General features: G+C 37.5%; 1 protein-coding gene across 2 annotated transcripts in view; it reads right to left on the reverse strand.

Moving 5' to 3' along the window:
- The window catches only part of LOC126878350 (protein groucho-like), a 155389-nt gene that overhangs the window by 106543 nt on the left and 32376 nt on the right, over positions 1-16470 (reverse strand). For both annotated transcript variants that reach the window (XM_050641096.1, XM_050641095.1), the window contains exon 2: positions 6097-6194. In XM_050641096.1, the coding sequence (XP_050497053.1) occupies positions 6097-6194 (98 nt within the window). The remainder of the gene's footprint in view (positions 1-6096; positions 6195-16470) is intronic.

Raw genomic sequence — 16470 nt, forward strand, 5'->3', positions numbered from 1 at the left:
ACGATATTAACGATCGATCGTTCGATAATTCTGGTTGGGTGAGCGGGCTCGTGGAGCCCATTAATTATTTCAGATTGACGCGGTGCAACAATTTACAAGCCGTCTTATCGAGTCCGCTTCTCTCCACCTGAACGTTCCAAGACATAAATACGCGGAAACGCGCACCTGTTCCTCATCGCGAGCGTACAGCCGTTACGAAATTCACCACGGTTCGAGCTCTCTCAATTTGTAAACGGCAAATTTATAGCCCTCTCGTTCCCTTCCACCTCTCATCGTCACACCCTATATAACGTGCTCATACTTATGCGGAATCGAGTCCGCGAAAGCATTTATCCGAGCGTACCGTGTTTGATAATAAAACTAACGCGGTCTCCGCCACTTTCCGCATCATCGAGCGTATAATACAGACATAAAATGAATTATTCTATACGATCGCGCTGTTTGCGCGGAAAATTCTCCGCTGCGGTTTATGCAATCTTTCTAGCCGCGTTATTCCCGGCAACGCGCCCGGCATTTGTTGCGTTCTGATCGAACATTGTCGAAAATAAATCATTCAATCGAGAGAGAAATGTGTTTTCGTCTATGTACATTTCCTTTCGTTTCTTTTTTTTTCCTTTTTTTTTTTTTTTTTTTTTTTTTTTAGAAATATACGCGCGTATGTGCAAATTGTGAATACGCCAAATTGGGTGCTTTGATTGGTAATTGGATTAAAAGCCGGCGCGTTATACTATTTTTTAGGATGTTTGTCTGATTAAATTGGATATAGATTTTTCAAGTATTTCCCTGTATTGAATTATTTTGTTTCATATATTGCGTTATTCAATTACTAAACCTGTTATTCTTCTTGCATCTATAGATACAATCTGAAATAGAGATGGTATATCAATGGATATTATTAAAATACAGGTAGTTTTTCAATATTTTATAGATAGCTGTTGAATATTCCACACTTTTTTATCGATGAAAGTATTTCGAAAATGATATTTTAAGATGCAGAAAAAGCGAATAAAGCAGCAGTGAAGTGAATCAAATTCACGTTCTTCGCATATTTTAATATGGTAAGCAGTTTTATATAATTATCAATTTTCAAGGATTTGTATGAAAGTTTAAAAATAACGTTTAGAGAAAGTGCCTCGGTCAGATTCAGATTGGATAATCGTACTTCATCGATCGAACTCAATTCGGTTCGAAGAGATCGGATTGACGTAGCTTTTCAATCTGATTCAACTTGATTCAAATCGTTCTGACTCGACTTAGCCGGACCCAAACGACTCACGCGGATTCGGCCCAAACGAACTTAATTGGAATTAATCCAATCTAAAGCAATTCAGTTCAATTTCATTTAATCCAACTCGTTTCGATCTGAATCGACTCAACGGCCGACCGATCTAAATAGCTCAATTTTATTTAACTCGATCCGGTTCAGCTGGATTAAACCGATTGATCTTCGTAATTATAAAACGACAATAAAAATAAGAATTAATCAGAAAATAGATGTGGATAAGAAATACCTGAAAACGTGTATAAGTGAAGCGTGGAATTATCAACATGGCATTAATATGCTATTTTTACATTATCATAGTGTTGAGAGAATATGTATAGAACAAAAATGAAAATGTCATCCAATTAACGTTAGAACTCTAGAAGCTTCATTTTATCGTTGGTATTGACAAAATCACTTAGTTGCCAACCCAATAGAACCTCGAAAATGATTATGCGATAATTTTCAATTGTAAATTCCAAAATGCAAATGATTTTCGTGATCTTAAAAATATTTTTAAAAATAAAATATATTTTATCGAGTCATATTCGATAACTCTTTATTAGTTACATAATAGACGAACTATTTTTTATTCAAACTCAAGTTGAACGTACCATGGAAACTTAAAGAATGAATATAATCAGTTAGTTTATACATATTTATCCGACGATGTAACTAAGAATAAAGATGTTCTATTTCAAATTCCGTACATAGTAAATTAACATGAAATTTGAAATGTTTACAAAGACAATTTATCTTAATAAAATATCTTTCCTTCGTTTATACTCTGCCACACTTTATATTTACAAATTAAAATTGCAAAGTATGAAACTTCCTTTCTACGTACTTCACGATATCTACTTCAATAACCGATTAATTATACGACTTCTAATAATAGATTACGCTAGTCTGCTATATCTTCCTAGAACACTAGATCGCAATAATTAGAGAGAAAATAAGCATAAACGGAATGATCGGATAAAGAGAACTGAAGATAAAAATAATCAGAATAGTCGGGAAACAAGAACAAGCGAAATAACCTCATTTGAAGTTCTATGCCGTATAATGTTAAGATTATCAGAACGGACAACATGATTCCTAATTTCTCTTAAAATGATGTATTTTCGATAATTAAAATAATCTTTCGTAAGATATACGAACAGAAACTTCTTTCTTTCCTGGTATTATGCATTTTCCTATACATTCTTCGTGTTAATTTCTCCACGAATTATACATTTTACGTACTTGATAGTTACAACTTCTATCTTCTACTAATTCTACTTCTTAATTCTACTTCAACCTTGTCTCATTCGTACTCGAATTACATACACGAACAGACCACTTAACCCTTTGCACTGCGAATTAATTTCAATTTCGTTACCATCAACTCGCAACGCTTTTAAGTGTTTTACTTGAAATTTACTTTAACTAAAAAATAAGAGAATTTAAATAAATAAAGGAAGAAACAAATTCACTTAAATACCAGTTTTATTCACGCTGTTGTTGTATTTTGTGATTGTTAAGTGTATGATGATATATCTTGAAACAATTTCCAGGATGCAATCCTGCTTTTCTTTCGTACGTTTCATAAAAAAAGGTGGACATGAGATAATGTCGAGTGGGATTCGACAAACGAGCTCCTCAGATAAAAACTGATGTCCGGTCACACTCGACATACGAGTGCAAAGGTTTAAGTACTTTTTTTCTCTGTCGAACAGCAGACACGTTAACTAACAAATTTTCAACGCCTGTGACATACAGTAACGCATGATCAGACAGAGTTTTAGCGGAAAGTGTTACGATCATCAATTACGAGTACGTACGCGTCGCCGCGGCAAATATTTTCATTCTCGTCTGGTTTGAACGGCGCAGTTCGCTTCGAACCGTGCGAGAGAGGTGCGAGGTATGGCCGAGGAAAAATCGAGCACTCTCCGGAAGAGTTGGTGTGCACCGAGTGCGAAATTGGCTACTTTCTGACCGTCCTGTATAGTTGCATGAGCGCGTGGAAATGTCGCACGCGGCTCACGTACGTCTCGCACATATTTATGCATGCATGCGCGTATGCACACAGCTCCCGGGTTTCTCCTCTCTCTCTCTCTCTCTCTCTCTCTCTCTCTCTCTTTCTCTCTGTCTTTATAGTTTCCTCTGCTTCGCTATCTCTCTTTATCCCCTGCTCTCTGGCCCTCGTGTCGTTGTGACACGAAACAGCAATTTAAGTTTCCGTCGTCGGTGGAAATCGTGCGGCACGTGACGCCGCGAATTAACACGTTAAAGGGTCGGAACATAAATTAACGTGTCAAGCCGTAGATAAGGATCGCCAGGCACACGGTGAAAACCGACACTTCGAACGAAGAAAGTTCCCTTATCAGGCAACTTTTCTTCGCTGCCCGGTTTACTCGCTTTGCGTGTACCCGATTCCTATCTCTGCCGATTACCTTCTATAGTCCTATACTTGTTACCGTTTTTACGACGTTATTTATTTCGAGCGGTCGGTCATAAGAACGCTTAACGGCTGGGCTGAGTGAAAAATATGAGATTCGTCTAGATTTGCTAAAAACTTTTCGAACATCGTTTCCACCCTTTTTATCAGGTAATTGGAATTTTTTTATTGTATATGTGTATATTAGTTGGAATTTCGGCGTTAGATTATAATTACTATAGATTGTCAAGGTGCAAACAGAATTTGTACGCAGTTGTGAAATATTTCGAATTGCAGTAATCTACAGAATGTACACAGTATATTGTTGAGAATTGTGGATCTTAATTGCCGAAATAAAAGTAAAGGAACACTAAGCTTACACTTAGAATTCAAATTAAAATAGTTTTAGATTTATTTAATAAACAATTTCCAGGATTTCCGTCGATATACATTTGCTCGTGTCTCAGCACTTTCCTTGTCTCACCATCTTCCATATCAGACTGTCAACGGAACAGTTACATTCATGTGTTTTTCGAGACGTCGCGCCCACATATACTTCCACACAATCATATTGACATCCGTGTGTCACTACTACGCGATCAATCTAGTCTACCACACAAAATTATATATATCTCAATATATATAAAATACACAGACTTGAATACTTTTCATTATATTTATATAATAGAAGAAAGAAATCTTCGATTGTATTCGTAGTGATGTGAATCTGTACAAAAATCTGCAGTTTAACTATAACAATGTCTAATTTAATAAATTCTACATAGAGTCACATTTGAGAAAAATTTCATTTTCATGAAATAAAGAAAATTAATTCGAGCGATGCAAAGTAACAAAGATTTGTATGTATACCTTCCTTTGTATGTATACCTTCCTTTGTATGTATACTTTCCTTTCACTGACTGACAAGTGATCAAACAAAAGAAAACAAAAATTGGACATGAAAACAGGTAACATAAAATGAAAATTCAATTCTGATATACAATGTATCAACGACAAGCACGTCATAATGTTTTCGTTGCAAGACCATATGTCAGCTATTTACGTGTACGATCAACTTTTCAAACCGGTATTTATCAGAATACGATATAAAGAATTCACAGACTACTAAAACTCTAAAGATCTGAAAAGCAGTATAAAATACATTGGACATGGCTAGAGAGCAGCGGGCAGGGGAATTGACTCGCAGGCGGTGTGTCAAAAAGAAAATGTGTTACGAGACGGTTGGCGAAGAAACTGAATGGCTGATAAACGCGTAACACGCGTGCATAGAATCGAAACCGAGAGGCCTCCTCGTCCTCTAGGCTATGTGCATACTTCAGTGTGCATAGCTTCCGCTTGGACAAACAATTCTCTGCCTACATCTGTCGGTTTGTCTCTGTTCGGTTCGCCTACGCGGCGACACGACGTTTGCGCAAACATTTCCCAGATAAGATCCGGCGTATGTCCGAAGAATTGACTGTGGTCGATTAATTACTCTGTCACGAGGATAAATACTACTATGACGATTGTCAGGAAAAGTACGAGACTAACGGAACGTGATTGAAAAGATAAAATAACTAGATATATCGGTTTTGGAGTAGATAAACAGCAAACTAGCGGAATTTCAATTTTTATTTTATTTTTATTGAATTTCCTTTTTTTGTTTAATTCGAAAGTATCAGTTACGAAAAAATGTGCACGTGAAATAGTACGTACAGATTCTTCTAGTTTTCTTGAATAGTACGCAAAGTGCAATATCGTTTAATTAATTATTCCGGTTCACTTCTGTTACACATTTCGATTGTATAGAGGTATAAAACAAAGCAAATATTATACATAGATTATAATTTAAAGATAAGCAATGATATAGCAACGATATATCGTAACTTAATAGCATAAATACACCATTGCAAATATTAAAATTGAATTCCTTCGGGTCCATCGTTATCTCCTTCTCTTATCTTCCATCATTCGAACGATAAAAAAGAATAAATAATTCACGCAACCCCACGTTTTTACTTAATTTACGATTGACAGCCGTATTATTATTTCATACGCACGGCATAACTTCTCCTGACAGCGTACACTTGCGCGAATAATTATAAGTGATACAACGTTTCTTACGTCTTACTGTAATCAGATATGTATCTCTTCGAACGGTCGATCGAGAAAGATACAGAAAAAAAGAAACATTAAACCGTGGTGCAACTTTCGTTCAATTTGCAACTGAAATTAAACCGCGATTTCTTTTGTTTTTTTTTTTTTTTTTTTATACTGATCGTGACCGTCGCTACGTTAAATTGCCGTGACGCGAATGCCAACGAGGAAACGTTACACGTGTTTTCCAATCGTAAAAATACGTTCAAAGGATCAGGTGGGAGGGCTTGATTTACGATCATTGAAAATAAAGATTTACCTGTGATATTGTGTCTGAAGAAAGTTGAAGTCCTCCTTGATACGATCGCACAACTCGCCGATCGAGAATTTATATTGCTGGCCGGGTTGCGGTGGACCCTGAAACATCAAATAAAACGCATAAGATTGGCTCCTCGGTCGATCCGAAATGTTTTTTACTCGTCGAAACGCACTGCCTGCCCTTCCCTTTATATAAAAATCGTTCTCAAGGATGAACGAACAAATTTTCACGCAACGAACTCTTTATCTCACGACTTGACCGCGGAAAAATGCAAAACACGTTTAAAACCATTGCCTGCATTGTTACATTTTACAATAAAGCAGACAAACGGGTATAATTAGCCTTTAACTGCTTCTAGATGAAATCAAACATTGCCCTGATTGTAGAACAATGCTTTGAGAATAGTTTCTTAGTATTATTAGATATGCATTTAGCTGTGCACCTTATTTACGTTTTATCGTAAAACGGAAAAGTAAAGATTTATCTATGCGTTGATGAAAATCATTTTAACCCTTTCACGCAGCGTTGTATTTTAATGAGGTATTAATTGTATTTATTCTCGGTGAAGGCGCGTTATGTTTTCATTACAAAACGATCTGAGATATACGTTTCTGCCATCGGTTAATTAAAAATACCATTTGGACTTATTTTTGGCGCAACGTTGTTATTTTTGTTAAAAAAAAAAAAAAATAACTGGCTAACTTAGAAAAGAAATACGTCTGCCTCCCCCTTTCAATTTTATGCTAATTAAATCGTTAAAAATCTGTGCACCATGGCTCGATCAAGTACATAACAAAAAAGAATATAACAGCAGCTAACTTTATTTAAACAATCGAAATTCCATCCCTCTGAACGGTACCTAACAGCTGACCGCACTTCCTATCAAATTCTCATAAACCAATTCATTTACGATCTACCATCAAAGTGCGGTTGCGAACTTCTGATCTATAATGTACTTTGCCGTGCGAGCCAGCGTAGAGAGCATCAACGATGAAAAAGGAAGCCCTGGAAGCGGTAGACGACTAAAAGGTTACCCTTAAACGACTCTGCTTGATCTTGTTTGCAACCGAGCGAACCCGAAGCCGACACGGGGAGAGAGTCAGGAAAATATTTCCTCGTGTCTCGAATTTTCATTGGACGAAAAGCTCAGTCAAATAGATCGCGTGAAAACAGTGATGTGAATTTGATCAATAGACGACGAGAGAGGCTTGTCATGATTTTATCGAAGGTGGTGTTCGTAGATCGGTTAGAGATACAGCGAAGTAGTAAATTGAAAACTTTTGAGACGGATTTTTAACAATAAACGCACGTTATAATGTCCGGAGTAAAGTTTGCAAAAATGTAATTTTATTTACGATAACATCTTATATTCTACTGAGCCCCAGAAAAATTCAAGCCACCTAGTAGGTAGTCTTTATAAAAGTTACAACTTGGAAAGTGTTGCTCAAAAAGAAACTGTGAGAATTATATTGTACATGAAACCGTAACTTCTATTCTGTTTTAATCCTTTCAAAGCAAAGCTGGGCAAAACTTGGAGGAAAAGTATGTCAAATGCTACACTTCGAGTAATCGCTGTTCGATGATCCAAATAAAATACTATTTTAAATAGACAACGAAATTTCGTGAAATAAAATCTTTTTATTTCGATACTGTAAAACATAAAATAAGATATTTTAAAATATCTTGACGATGAAAACAGGTGGAGGAAAGAAGTGATACTAAAACGCAAGAAACCATAATATCGTCAAAATAGATTTATTTTTCTTTTCTAGTATGGCTATTTGCATGTAACAGGGTGCATCGTTCAACATTTTCGTCGTTTAGGCTACTCCTTCGCTGACACAAACTTAATCAAACGAGGCTAAACACAATCCTTCAACTATGGAAGACGATGGGATCGTTGTATTATATTTTTAAAATAATTGTTTCGTATATTTATATTTCGTGATATTTTGAATTCATGAATCATTATCATCTAAGTTACAATCATCATCAGCAATATCCTCACCAGGTTTTGAAGAGAAATCATCTAATTCTGTCGTATCTTATACTTTGCTATGCGAAAACATTAATTTTGCTTATCAGGATCTGCTACATCTTCCGAAGCTTATAACGCTATTTCTTTAATGTAATTGCGTCTATCTTCCACTAAATCGTCTGAAACTCACCGTAATTTCCATACTGGATGACTAACAGTCGCAATTATGTAATCGTTTGCACTCTCTGAAAAATCGTACGAATGATGAAACCGAGTTGTCAAACATGATATCAAATGAAGTTTCAAGGGTTCGCAATATCTCAAGGCTTCTGTAACATTCTCTACGACCCGCTATCTTGCAAATTATGTTCTACAGCCAAAATCCACGGAGGAATGCCGACCATATAGACATTGTCCTCTTGCAGTTTATCCAAAGCATAGGCAATTGGTCGCATACAACGCTCATATTCTCTTAGGAATTCAACGTTTGTGAAGGTGAATTGATGGTATATCGAATATTTCGATTCTGCATTCAGTGATTCTCTTATACCGTCGTACAGTGAGTTTCATCGTATTGGGCATCGTGTTATTTGCTTTTGATCCGGATCTGTTAGTTTTGTGCCAGAATCATGAACATCTTAACATGGCAGACTCGTACATTTTTTTATAACCGAAATGTTCCTCGGTAACTTTATTCGAGTCTTTAGTAGCAATTAAAGTCAGCGTGTGGCTACAACATCTACGATGCTTATGAATATTATGATACTTATCTTCAGCATCTGCTGTATTCAAAATATCATCCACACTGCAGAAACTTAATGTTTGTTCCTGTTCCGATGCTTGTTCCGCAGTCTCAAATGCCTGAATATTATAATGAAATTTTTTAAAAACTTTGTAGAAATTGCTTCCATTATCCGTAACGGTATACGTAATTTTATTAGAACATAAATTAAATCGTTTATGTAGATGCACGATTATGGCAGCAATTCGAGCGTGTGTGTGAGGATATTCTAATCACGAGTAAACTATAGCCTTCGACTGACGTTAAAATTTGTATCTATCCAATGTACAGTCATGCCGATAAAGCTTCTCCGAAAGCAAGACCATATATCAGCGGTTGTACAGACACATTTTATCCGTTCTAAGTCTTTCATATTTCTTCTTTTATATTTCCTATCGTATCTTTATATTTTGTACACAATTTTCATAACCAGACTTTTACGACACATACACTTCACCTCTGATTTCAATTTTCTGAGTCCGGATATTAATTATTTAAATTCAGATTCTTCCACTGTCGTAAAAAGTTTGCCATCGCCACATATGTAATCGAGTATTGCGTCTTCCGTTTTTACTTAATTAATTCGTTTGCTTCTTACGATGATTCCCTTAGTTACGTCGTTTATATCTTTTCGTATCTATATCAAACTCTTGCGACCATTTCTATACCGTATATACATACGCTGATAATAAATCTGTATGATAAGTACGCAGATGTAACAAAAAATTGGTCGTAGTACTTAGGCTTGCTTCGACAAACAACTTTTTCTTTCCGTCAAAGCGCCAGTACTATACGAATTTTGCTCTTTAATGGAGAAAAATATCTAAGATTGTTGGAATTTCGCCATCATTTTCATCTAAAATTGCATCTATTTCTTCAGTTTACGAGGTCTGATCTTCGCATATGATTATTTAAAACGCGGTTGAAGTAATTTTTTAAGTTGAACCACAGAAAGATAAAGTAACACTAATTAATACTATCTGGTAACAATGTCAAACTGACAATGAGTATCCGGCCCGTTATGTCGATAAACATACATAACAGTAGCAAAAAAATCAAGTACCAAGAGATTAGGAAACTACTTGTATCATATAAAAAGGATATTGAGCAGACGTTGATATTTCTGTGAATAATATTTTATTATTACGAATAAGAGAGGAAATAGGATAACATAAATAAAATATTTCCTCGCTAGTTTGACTATCAAATAAAATACAATTGTAAACACTATTACAAAAACTTGTTCCAACAAATAAAATATTTTATTCTTAAAAATACTCGTTTGATTTAATATAAAAAAGCTATTTACTATTTCCTGTTTGAAGTAATATTTGCCCAGCTTCGTTTCAAAGTTAAGCGACCATAGACGAATTTAAACAAATTGTTTATCTCGCTGTGAAACAATTTATGCATTCGTGTCAACCATGCAATTATAATCTTTTCCGTGTTTCAACTTTGTGACTATGAAAAAGGTACCCCGAGCATTAACGAACTATCTTTTCCATCGCTGTTTTACCCACATAGATTCCACGATCTGATTCTACAATTTAAAGTATTTATGATAATATAACGCTGCTTAATGGGTTTATTTCACTCCTAATTAATTTTACGACGACGCTATGCGACAGTCCGGATCTTCCGTTAGCTTTCTAGCAAACACGCGTATGAACGGCGCGGACTTGCTTAGATGGGAATCGAGTATTTTCGAAGCGTAATCGGACGTCGTGATTGCGTACGGAACAAACGGTAATACTTCGATGTGCCGGATGCACTTGTCACGGCCCACGTAAGCAGCCGCCTCGAGGCATGCACACACGAACGCAGCCGGCATAAGCGGCGGAAATCGTGCCGCTGCTTTGGCTTCCGTTCGCTGATTACGCCTGCAGTTTAAACCTGCGCGTACCCCATAGACGTGTACGCGCGAGCCTCGCTTCGCTCTCCTCGCCACCGACAATTTCAGCTCGTAAAAGCTTGCTCGTAAGAGCGAGGAAGCGCGAGGAAAAAAATACTTGAGGAAACACTTTAGATAGAAATCGACTCTCGTCGACCGCGAGAAACATTGTTTCTTCCTACCCCAGCGAATATTCGTCGGAAGAGAAGTTTCTCGTAAAACCTGCGCCAGATATTGCCTCGTCGAGTGTAAAGACGCAACCGACTATCGCTGCTACCCTTTCCAGGATAATCGTCTCGACTTCAGCCTGTATAGTCGTCCGGTAATTGTCATTAATTAGCGGCATCCAACAATCTAAGTCTACTGATAATTCACAGACTTTTGGTAGAAAGGAAGAATAAGGTGTAGAGGGAAAAGAAATGAAGATAATCGTCGAGAGACTCGGAAACTTCTTCAGTTTCCTCTTTGCATGGCTGGTAGTATCTGTTTAAGAAACGTTGATATATCGTGAGATTTGAAGTGCGATCTATTAGGCACGTTTGCTCGATAAAGTCACGTTTGCGTAACTTATACACATTGTTTCATTGCGTAGCTATCTTAACCCTATTGAGTCTCATGAGACAACAGATAGCTAAGATAACTTTTAGAAAGATTGTAAAATTGTTGTAATCAAGATTTATACATTAGGTTGTCCGGAAAGTGTCTTTCTTTCGCAAGTGTCTTTCTTTCTTGTTTTTTACAACAGTGCACCTTCGTACAAAGGTGAAACCAAGTCTGTGAAATGTCGCGGTGTTTACCTCGGCAGTACAAAATGGATTGTACGTAATTCGACAAAATAATATAAAACAAAAAAAGGTTGTGCGTCTATTATTTCCTCATAAAACGAAAAAAACTTTTCAGACAACCTACTACGATCCTACTATAAATGAGAATCTCAAACTAGCTTTTCTTCATTTTTCAAATTTCTGTTGCATTATATAGTATTACGTATTAACGTAATTACCATTAAGCGGTTACTGTTAAAAGAAAAATTCGTGTCGAAAGGGTTAGTACACAGTACGAACATAAAATATTCTAGGCCGAAATAGTTTCAAATATTTCAACACGAGAGGCTTGTATTCGGTGATTCATGAAATTTACATTGCAGCCTCAAATTTGTGACATTGTTCGTGGAAAGCTTCGAAACGAGTGCTTACAATTCAAAGGAGGAAACGTGTAGCGAAACGACATTTCAGGCGACACGTCAGCCGGATTTTCCGCAGCGACCAAAGATATCTCGAGTTGTCTCGCAACGGTCGTCCTTTCCGCGATCGATAAAGATCCACACCACGTATCCCGGATCTAGCTTTTATTCCTGGTGAAACAGCGAGCGCGAGAGAGTGTCAGGAACGGCGGAAATAGTGGCGCAAATTCGGTTGCTGCTCCGGCATTTGAGAGCCCGATGGAAACCCACGCTTACCGACTTTGGCGGCAGCTGTACCAGCGCCCACGACCGTAAAAGCCACATTATTACCGGTAGTACCGCTGCTACCCACCTCCGTATACCTGTCGGTAATAACGTTACGAGCGTGTTATCGATCGTTTTGCACGTCGTACCCCGCAAAACGGATACGCCACGACGGCCTCGTAAAAGCTGAAATAGTTCTCCACCTCTACACCTCCACCTCTTCTATCTGCTTCCCGCGACTCGATATATATCATGTTCTTTCTCTTCTACCCTTTCCCCTATCCTATCAATTTCTGTTTCTCTTTCAGAGAAAGGATGAGAGAGAGAGAGAGAGAGTCTATACGCTTTATTCAACACAAGTTTAATAAAAAATGTGCAAACTTAAAAGTATGGACGGCGATGATGGAGATGATAGAGATATTTTGCTAGCGCGTAAAAAGAAGATTTCGAAGAGTAACGCGATGTGAGGTAATTAACGTTTCTGCAAATGCGAAGAACTTGTGTTTCTCTTTTTACGAGAATTTTCTGGTTCGATAGATATCGGTTGTACATACTTGAGAGTTTGTGTAGAATCAGCGTGCAGAATATTCAACTGTAGAAGTACGTATATACCAGAGACAGTGATATTTGAAAATATATTTAAATCGACGAATTTGTACACTAGAAATCTTGGTAACTCGATATTAGACTAATAATAAAACGAAGAGGAGATATCAAATATCGGTCTGGGACTATTATTAAACTTATTGTAACTGACTATTATTGAACTTATGGTAATAATAATTATTCGTAGATAGCGAAAGCAAGTTATTACTCCACAGCCGCCATAGCTAAAATCGAGAAACAACGAACAAAGTATTCCCTCGATAATCAACCCGTAACGCATCCATCGAACTAGAGAACAACTTATCGAGGTTGATTTTTCCTCGAGACAGCCTTCCACACAGCGTTATCTCGACCAAACCACTCCCCTAAATCACAGCGTGTGCGACAAGAGTTTTCTCTCGAGTAGAACGAAGCGTGAAGAGTTGGCGAAGCAGCGAGCACGATAAAACTCGATACGTCGTTTATGACAGAAAACAACCCCTGTGACTTTTCTCGAATCGATAAGGCGCGCTTATCAAGTTAACGTAATATTTGCCAGTGCCTGGCATCGCGCTGGTTGTCACGAAGCCGTCAAACGAGACGTTGCGTATCTTATTTGTCGTGCATTTCATTGTTCGTTTCGAACGGCCGAGTACACGAGGCAGATCGCTCATACCAACATGTTTTTAAGCGATATCAGACACGTGTAAACGCATCAGAATACCTGCATCCGGTTAGCGGGCCACCTTTTAAAAGCCGAACGTACGAAGGAACAAGCGCGCGAGTGTGAGCGGGTTAGCGACACTCGAGGTTCGCAAGAATTGACGTAGCCACGCGCGCTGCTGATCGGCAGAATCGTTGATCCCATTTGTCCGCGCAAAGCCACCCGCGGTCAATCCAATTAATTTATTGGCTTTCGCCGCGGAGCACCCATACTCTCTCGTCCACGCTTGCTCGACGCTATACTTAACGGCACGAGCTTCCGCCGACGTGCATCGTGATAATGCGCGCACCGCACCGAGAAAAGCCCAATCCCCGACGATTACGAACACCTCTCTCTTCGAATGAGTAAATATCCCTGGTGGATTTAATCGATTGAAATTGGTTTCCTTCCATTTCGACGATGATTTAGCGCAGATTATGTAAAATACATACATTTTCGCATTAACGGAAATATACGAAATACGCTTTAAGTAAAACTCTTGAATGGGATTTTGGTTTGTAGTCTTAGTCGAGGCGAATGTACAATAATGCACGGCTAAGAAGCGATTGAATTTAGAGAATTGAATTTAATTGCTGGAAATTGCGATCATTTAACACTGACTGTCCAAACTAAGCATAGAAAACAAACTAAAAATATATAAAATGGTCATAAAACCAATCTGGACATACGGAATACCACTATGGGGAACAGCAGCAATGAGCCATATAACCAAAATAGAGGCAATGCAATCTAAAATACTCAGAACAATAGTAAACGTGCCATGGTACGTTAGAAACGAGGACATTCGGAAAGACCTGGGAATACCAACGGTCAAGGAGGAGATTAACAGAAGTGCAAGAAGGTACAGAGAAAGAATAGCAACGCACCCAAACCGGCTGGCAGCGGATACGGTCGACACATCAAGCATAAAAAGAAGATTAAAAAGGAAACACCCAACAGATCTCACAAAGGATATAACCTAACAAACACGATGATGGTACCCCGCTGGGGGTAGCCACCCACAAGTTATATTAGTATACCGCTATAATATTTTACCAAATGTCCTACTGGACAAATTGTAAAATTTAAACAAATAAATAAAAAAAAAATTTAACACTGACTGCCACGCCGAAATCACATGTTTTGTTCAGGACGCCACGGGAGTATTTTTATTATTCAAAACATATTGTATTTTCGACCATTCGCGGAGAGACGCGATCCCGAGAAAGCACGTCAACGAGAGTCGTAAATTCCCGTTACGATTAAATAATCGACGCCACGAACTGATCGATCCCCTTATTTCTGTTACGATAATAGGGGTGGTTCAAACGAGGTTACGCTGAATTAACAGCTATAAATTAATGTTTATTCCAACAACTTTGTAAAGAAGATAATTACATTGATACGTATGTATAAGTTAAGTAAGTGATTTATCTAAGGATAGAAACCCGGTAATGACATGTTGACTATTCTAACGATGAAGAATAAGTGAAGTAAAGAGACGATGCTGTGTCGAAGGAAAGCCAGTGATGGATGTGTCTAACGCAAGGGACCATGGGATTTGTTGATGACAATTTTGGTTAGTTTGGAAAGTGAGGGCAATAGACATTGCTTCTGATTGGATAAAAGAAGATTGGTGGACTAGGAAGGGTCTTAGCCGCCCTCGATAGAAAGTTGCTAGTGTGAAGTATCATACGTGAAAGAAACTAACTTTCCCCTGTCTTCCCGTAATAAATAATAAGCTTTAGAAACGATTCAGTAAAGAGATGTTTGTTCGGTCTGAAGGACCTTAGCTGGAAAATTCCTGAGATTTATGATGGGTCCTTAAGACTATTGAGGGTACGTAGTAAGGATGAGCGGACATCTGGTTCCCATCTTGCCCGCGGTGTGTGGTCTGGTCTAGGTAGAGTGAAGTGCACCACATATAATGGCAAAATAGTAATAAATTGATGATGTAAGACAACATTCTTCTTTATCTTATTGGTGGTCACGGGTGATCAACCGAGGCGTCTTGGTAACAGTTGATAGGGACATATTATAACAAGGCTTCGTTTATTTCAACAAACCATCCGCATTCGTTGTTTCGTCATAAGCAAAACGTCCAAAATATACTGTTGGAACGCGTAAAAGATATTAGTAAACAATATTTGCTCATTCTATATATAATAGTAAGCCATGTGCACACTTCTAACTCCAATTATATGATTATAAAGCAGCATTTACGATTATTTTCTAAGCTGTGCTTATAATAATATTCGTAGATTACCCCTCAAAGATTTGGATGCAAACACAGTGCACCGTTAGATGCAAGATTTGTTCTCATTTTTGTTTATTGATATTCTAATAAAGATGTTTAATTGTTCAATGGGATATTTTTTATTTCAATGTATCTTCTGTTTATCGGTTATATTCAAAATTCCCTAACTGTCAATTTTCATTCAATTTTTACAATTGTAAGAAGTTCAAGCGCACAGATCACCAATGACCAGCCGTGAAGTCACAGGAGAAACCGTAGCCGGTTATATATGACCAATGTTTTTTTTTTTTCTTTTTTCAGTTGTTTACATTCACAATTTGTCCAATTTGGACATTTGGTAGAATTTTTTGGGTGTTTGATTATCATGTGGGTGGCTACCCCCAGCGGGACACCATCTTCGTGTAATAATAATAGAATATTTGTATATTTATTGATTTATTACTTTCTTACAAAAGGAATTCCATGTTATGTAGTAGATTTTTAGTATTATTAATCCATCTGGGACCATGATCCTTAAACTAGAATTGACACATTTAAAGAATTGCAGAACCAGTCATTTTGATCAGTGTGGTATTTCTAGTGTTAGTATCTAGTGATCGATTCGGAATTTTTCTGGCAACTGATATCATATTGAATGATACGCAGTAAAAATTTTAAAAACGTATGGGAAGTTGTACAAAACGAGGAAACCGGTTAATTGGGGTTCGATAAACAGATTGCAGGATTCTTTTA

The sequence above is a fragment of the Bombus huntii genome, chromosome 2 (assembly GCF_024542735.1).
Source record: "Bombus huntii isolate Logan2020A chromosome 2, iyBomHunt1.1, whole genome shotgun sequence".
Taxonomy (NCBI): domain Eukaryota; kingdom Metazoa; phylum Arthropoda; class Insecta; order Hymenoptera; family Apidae; genus Bombus; species Bombus huntii.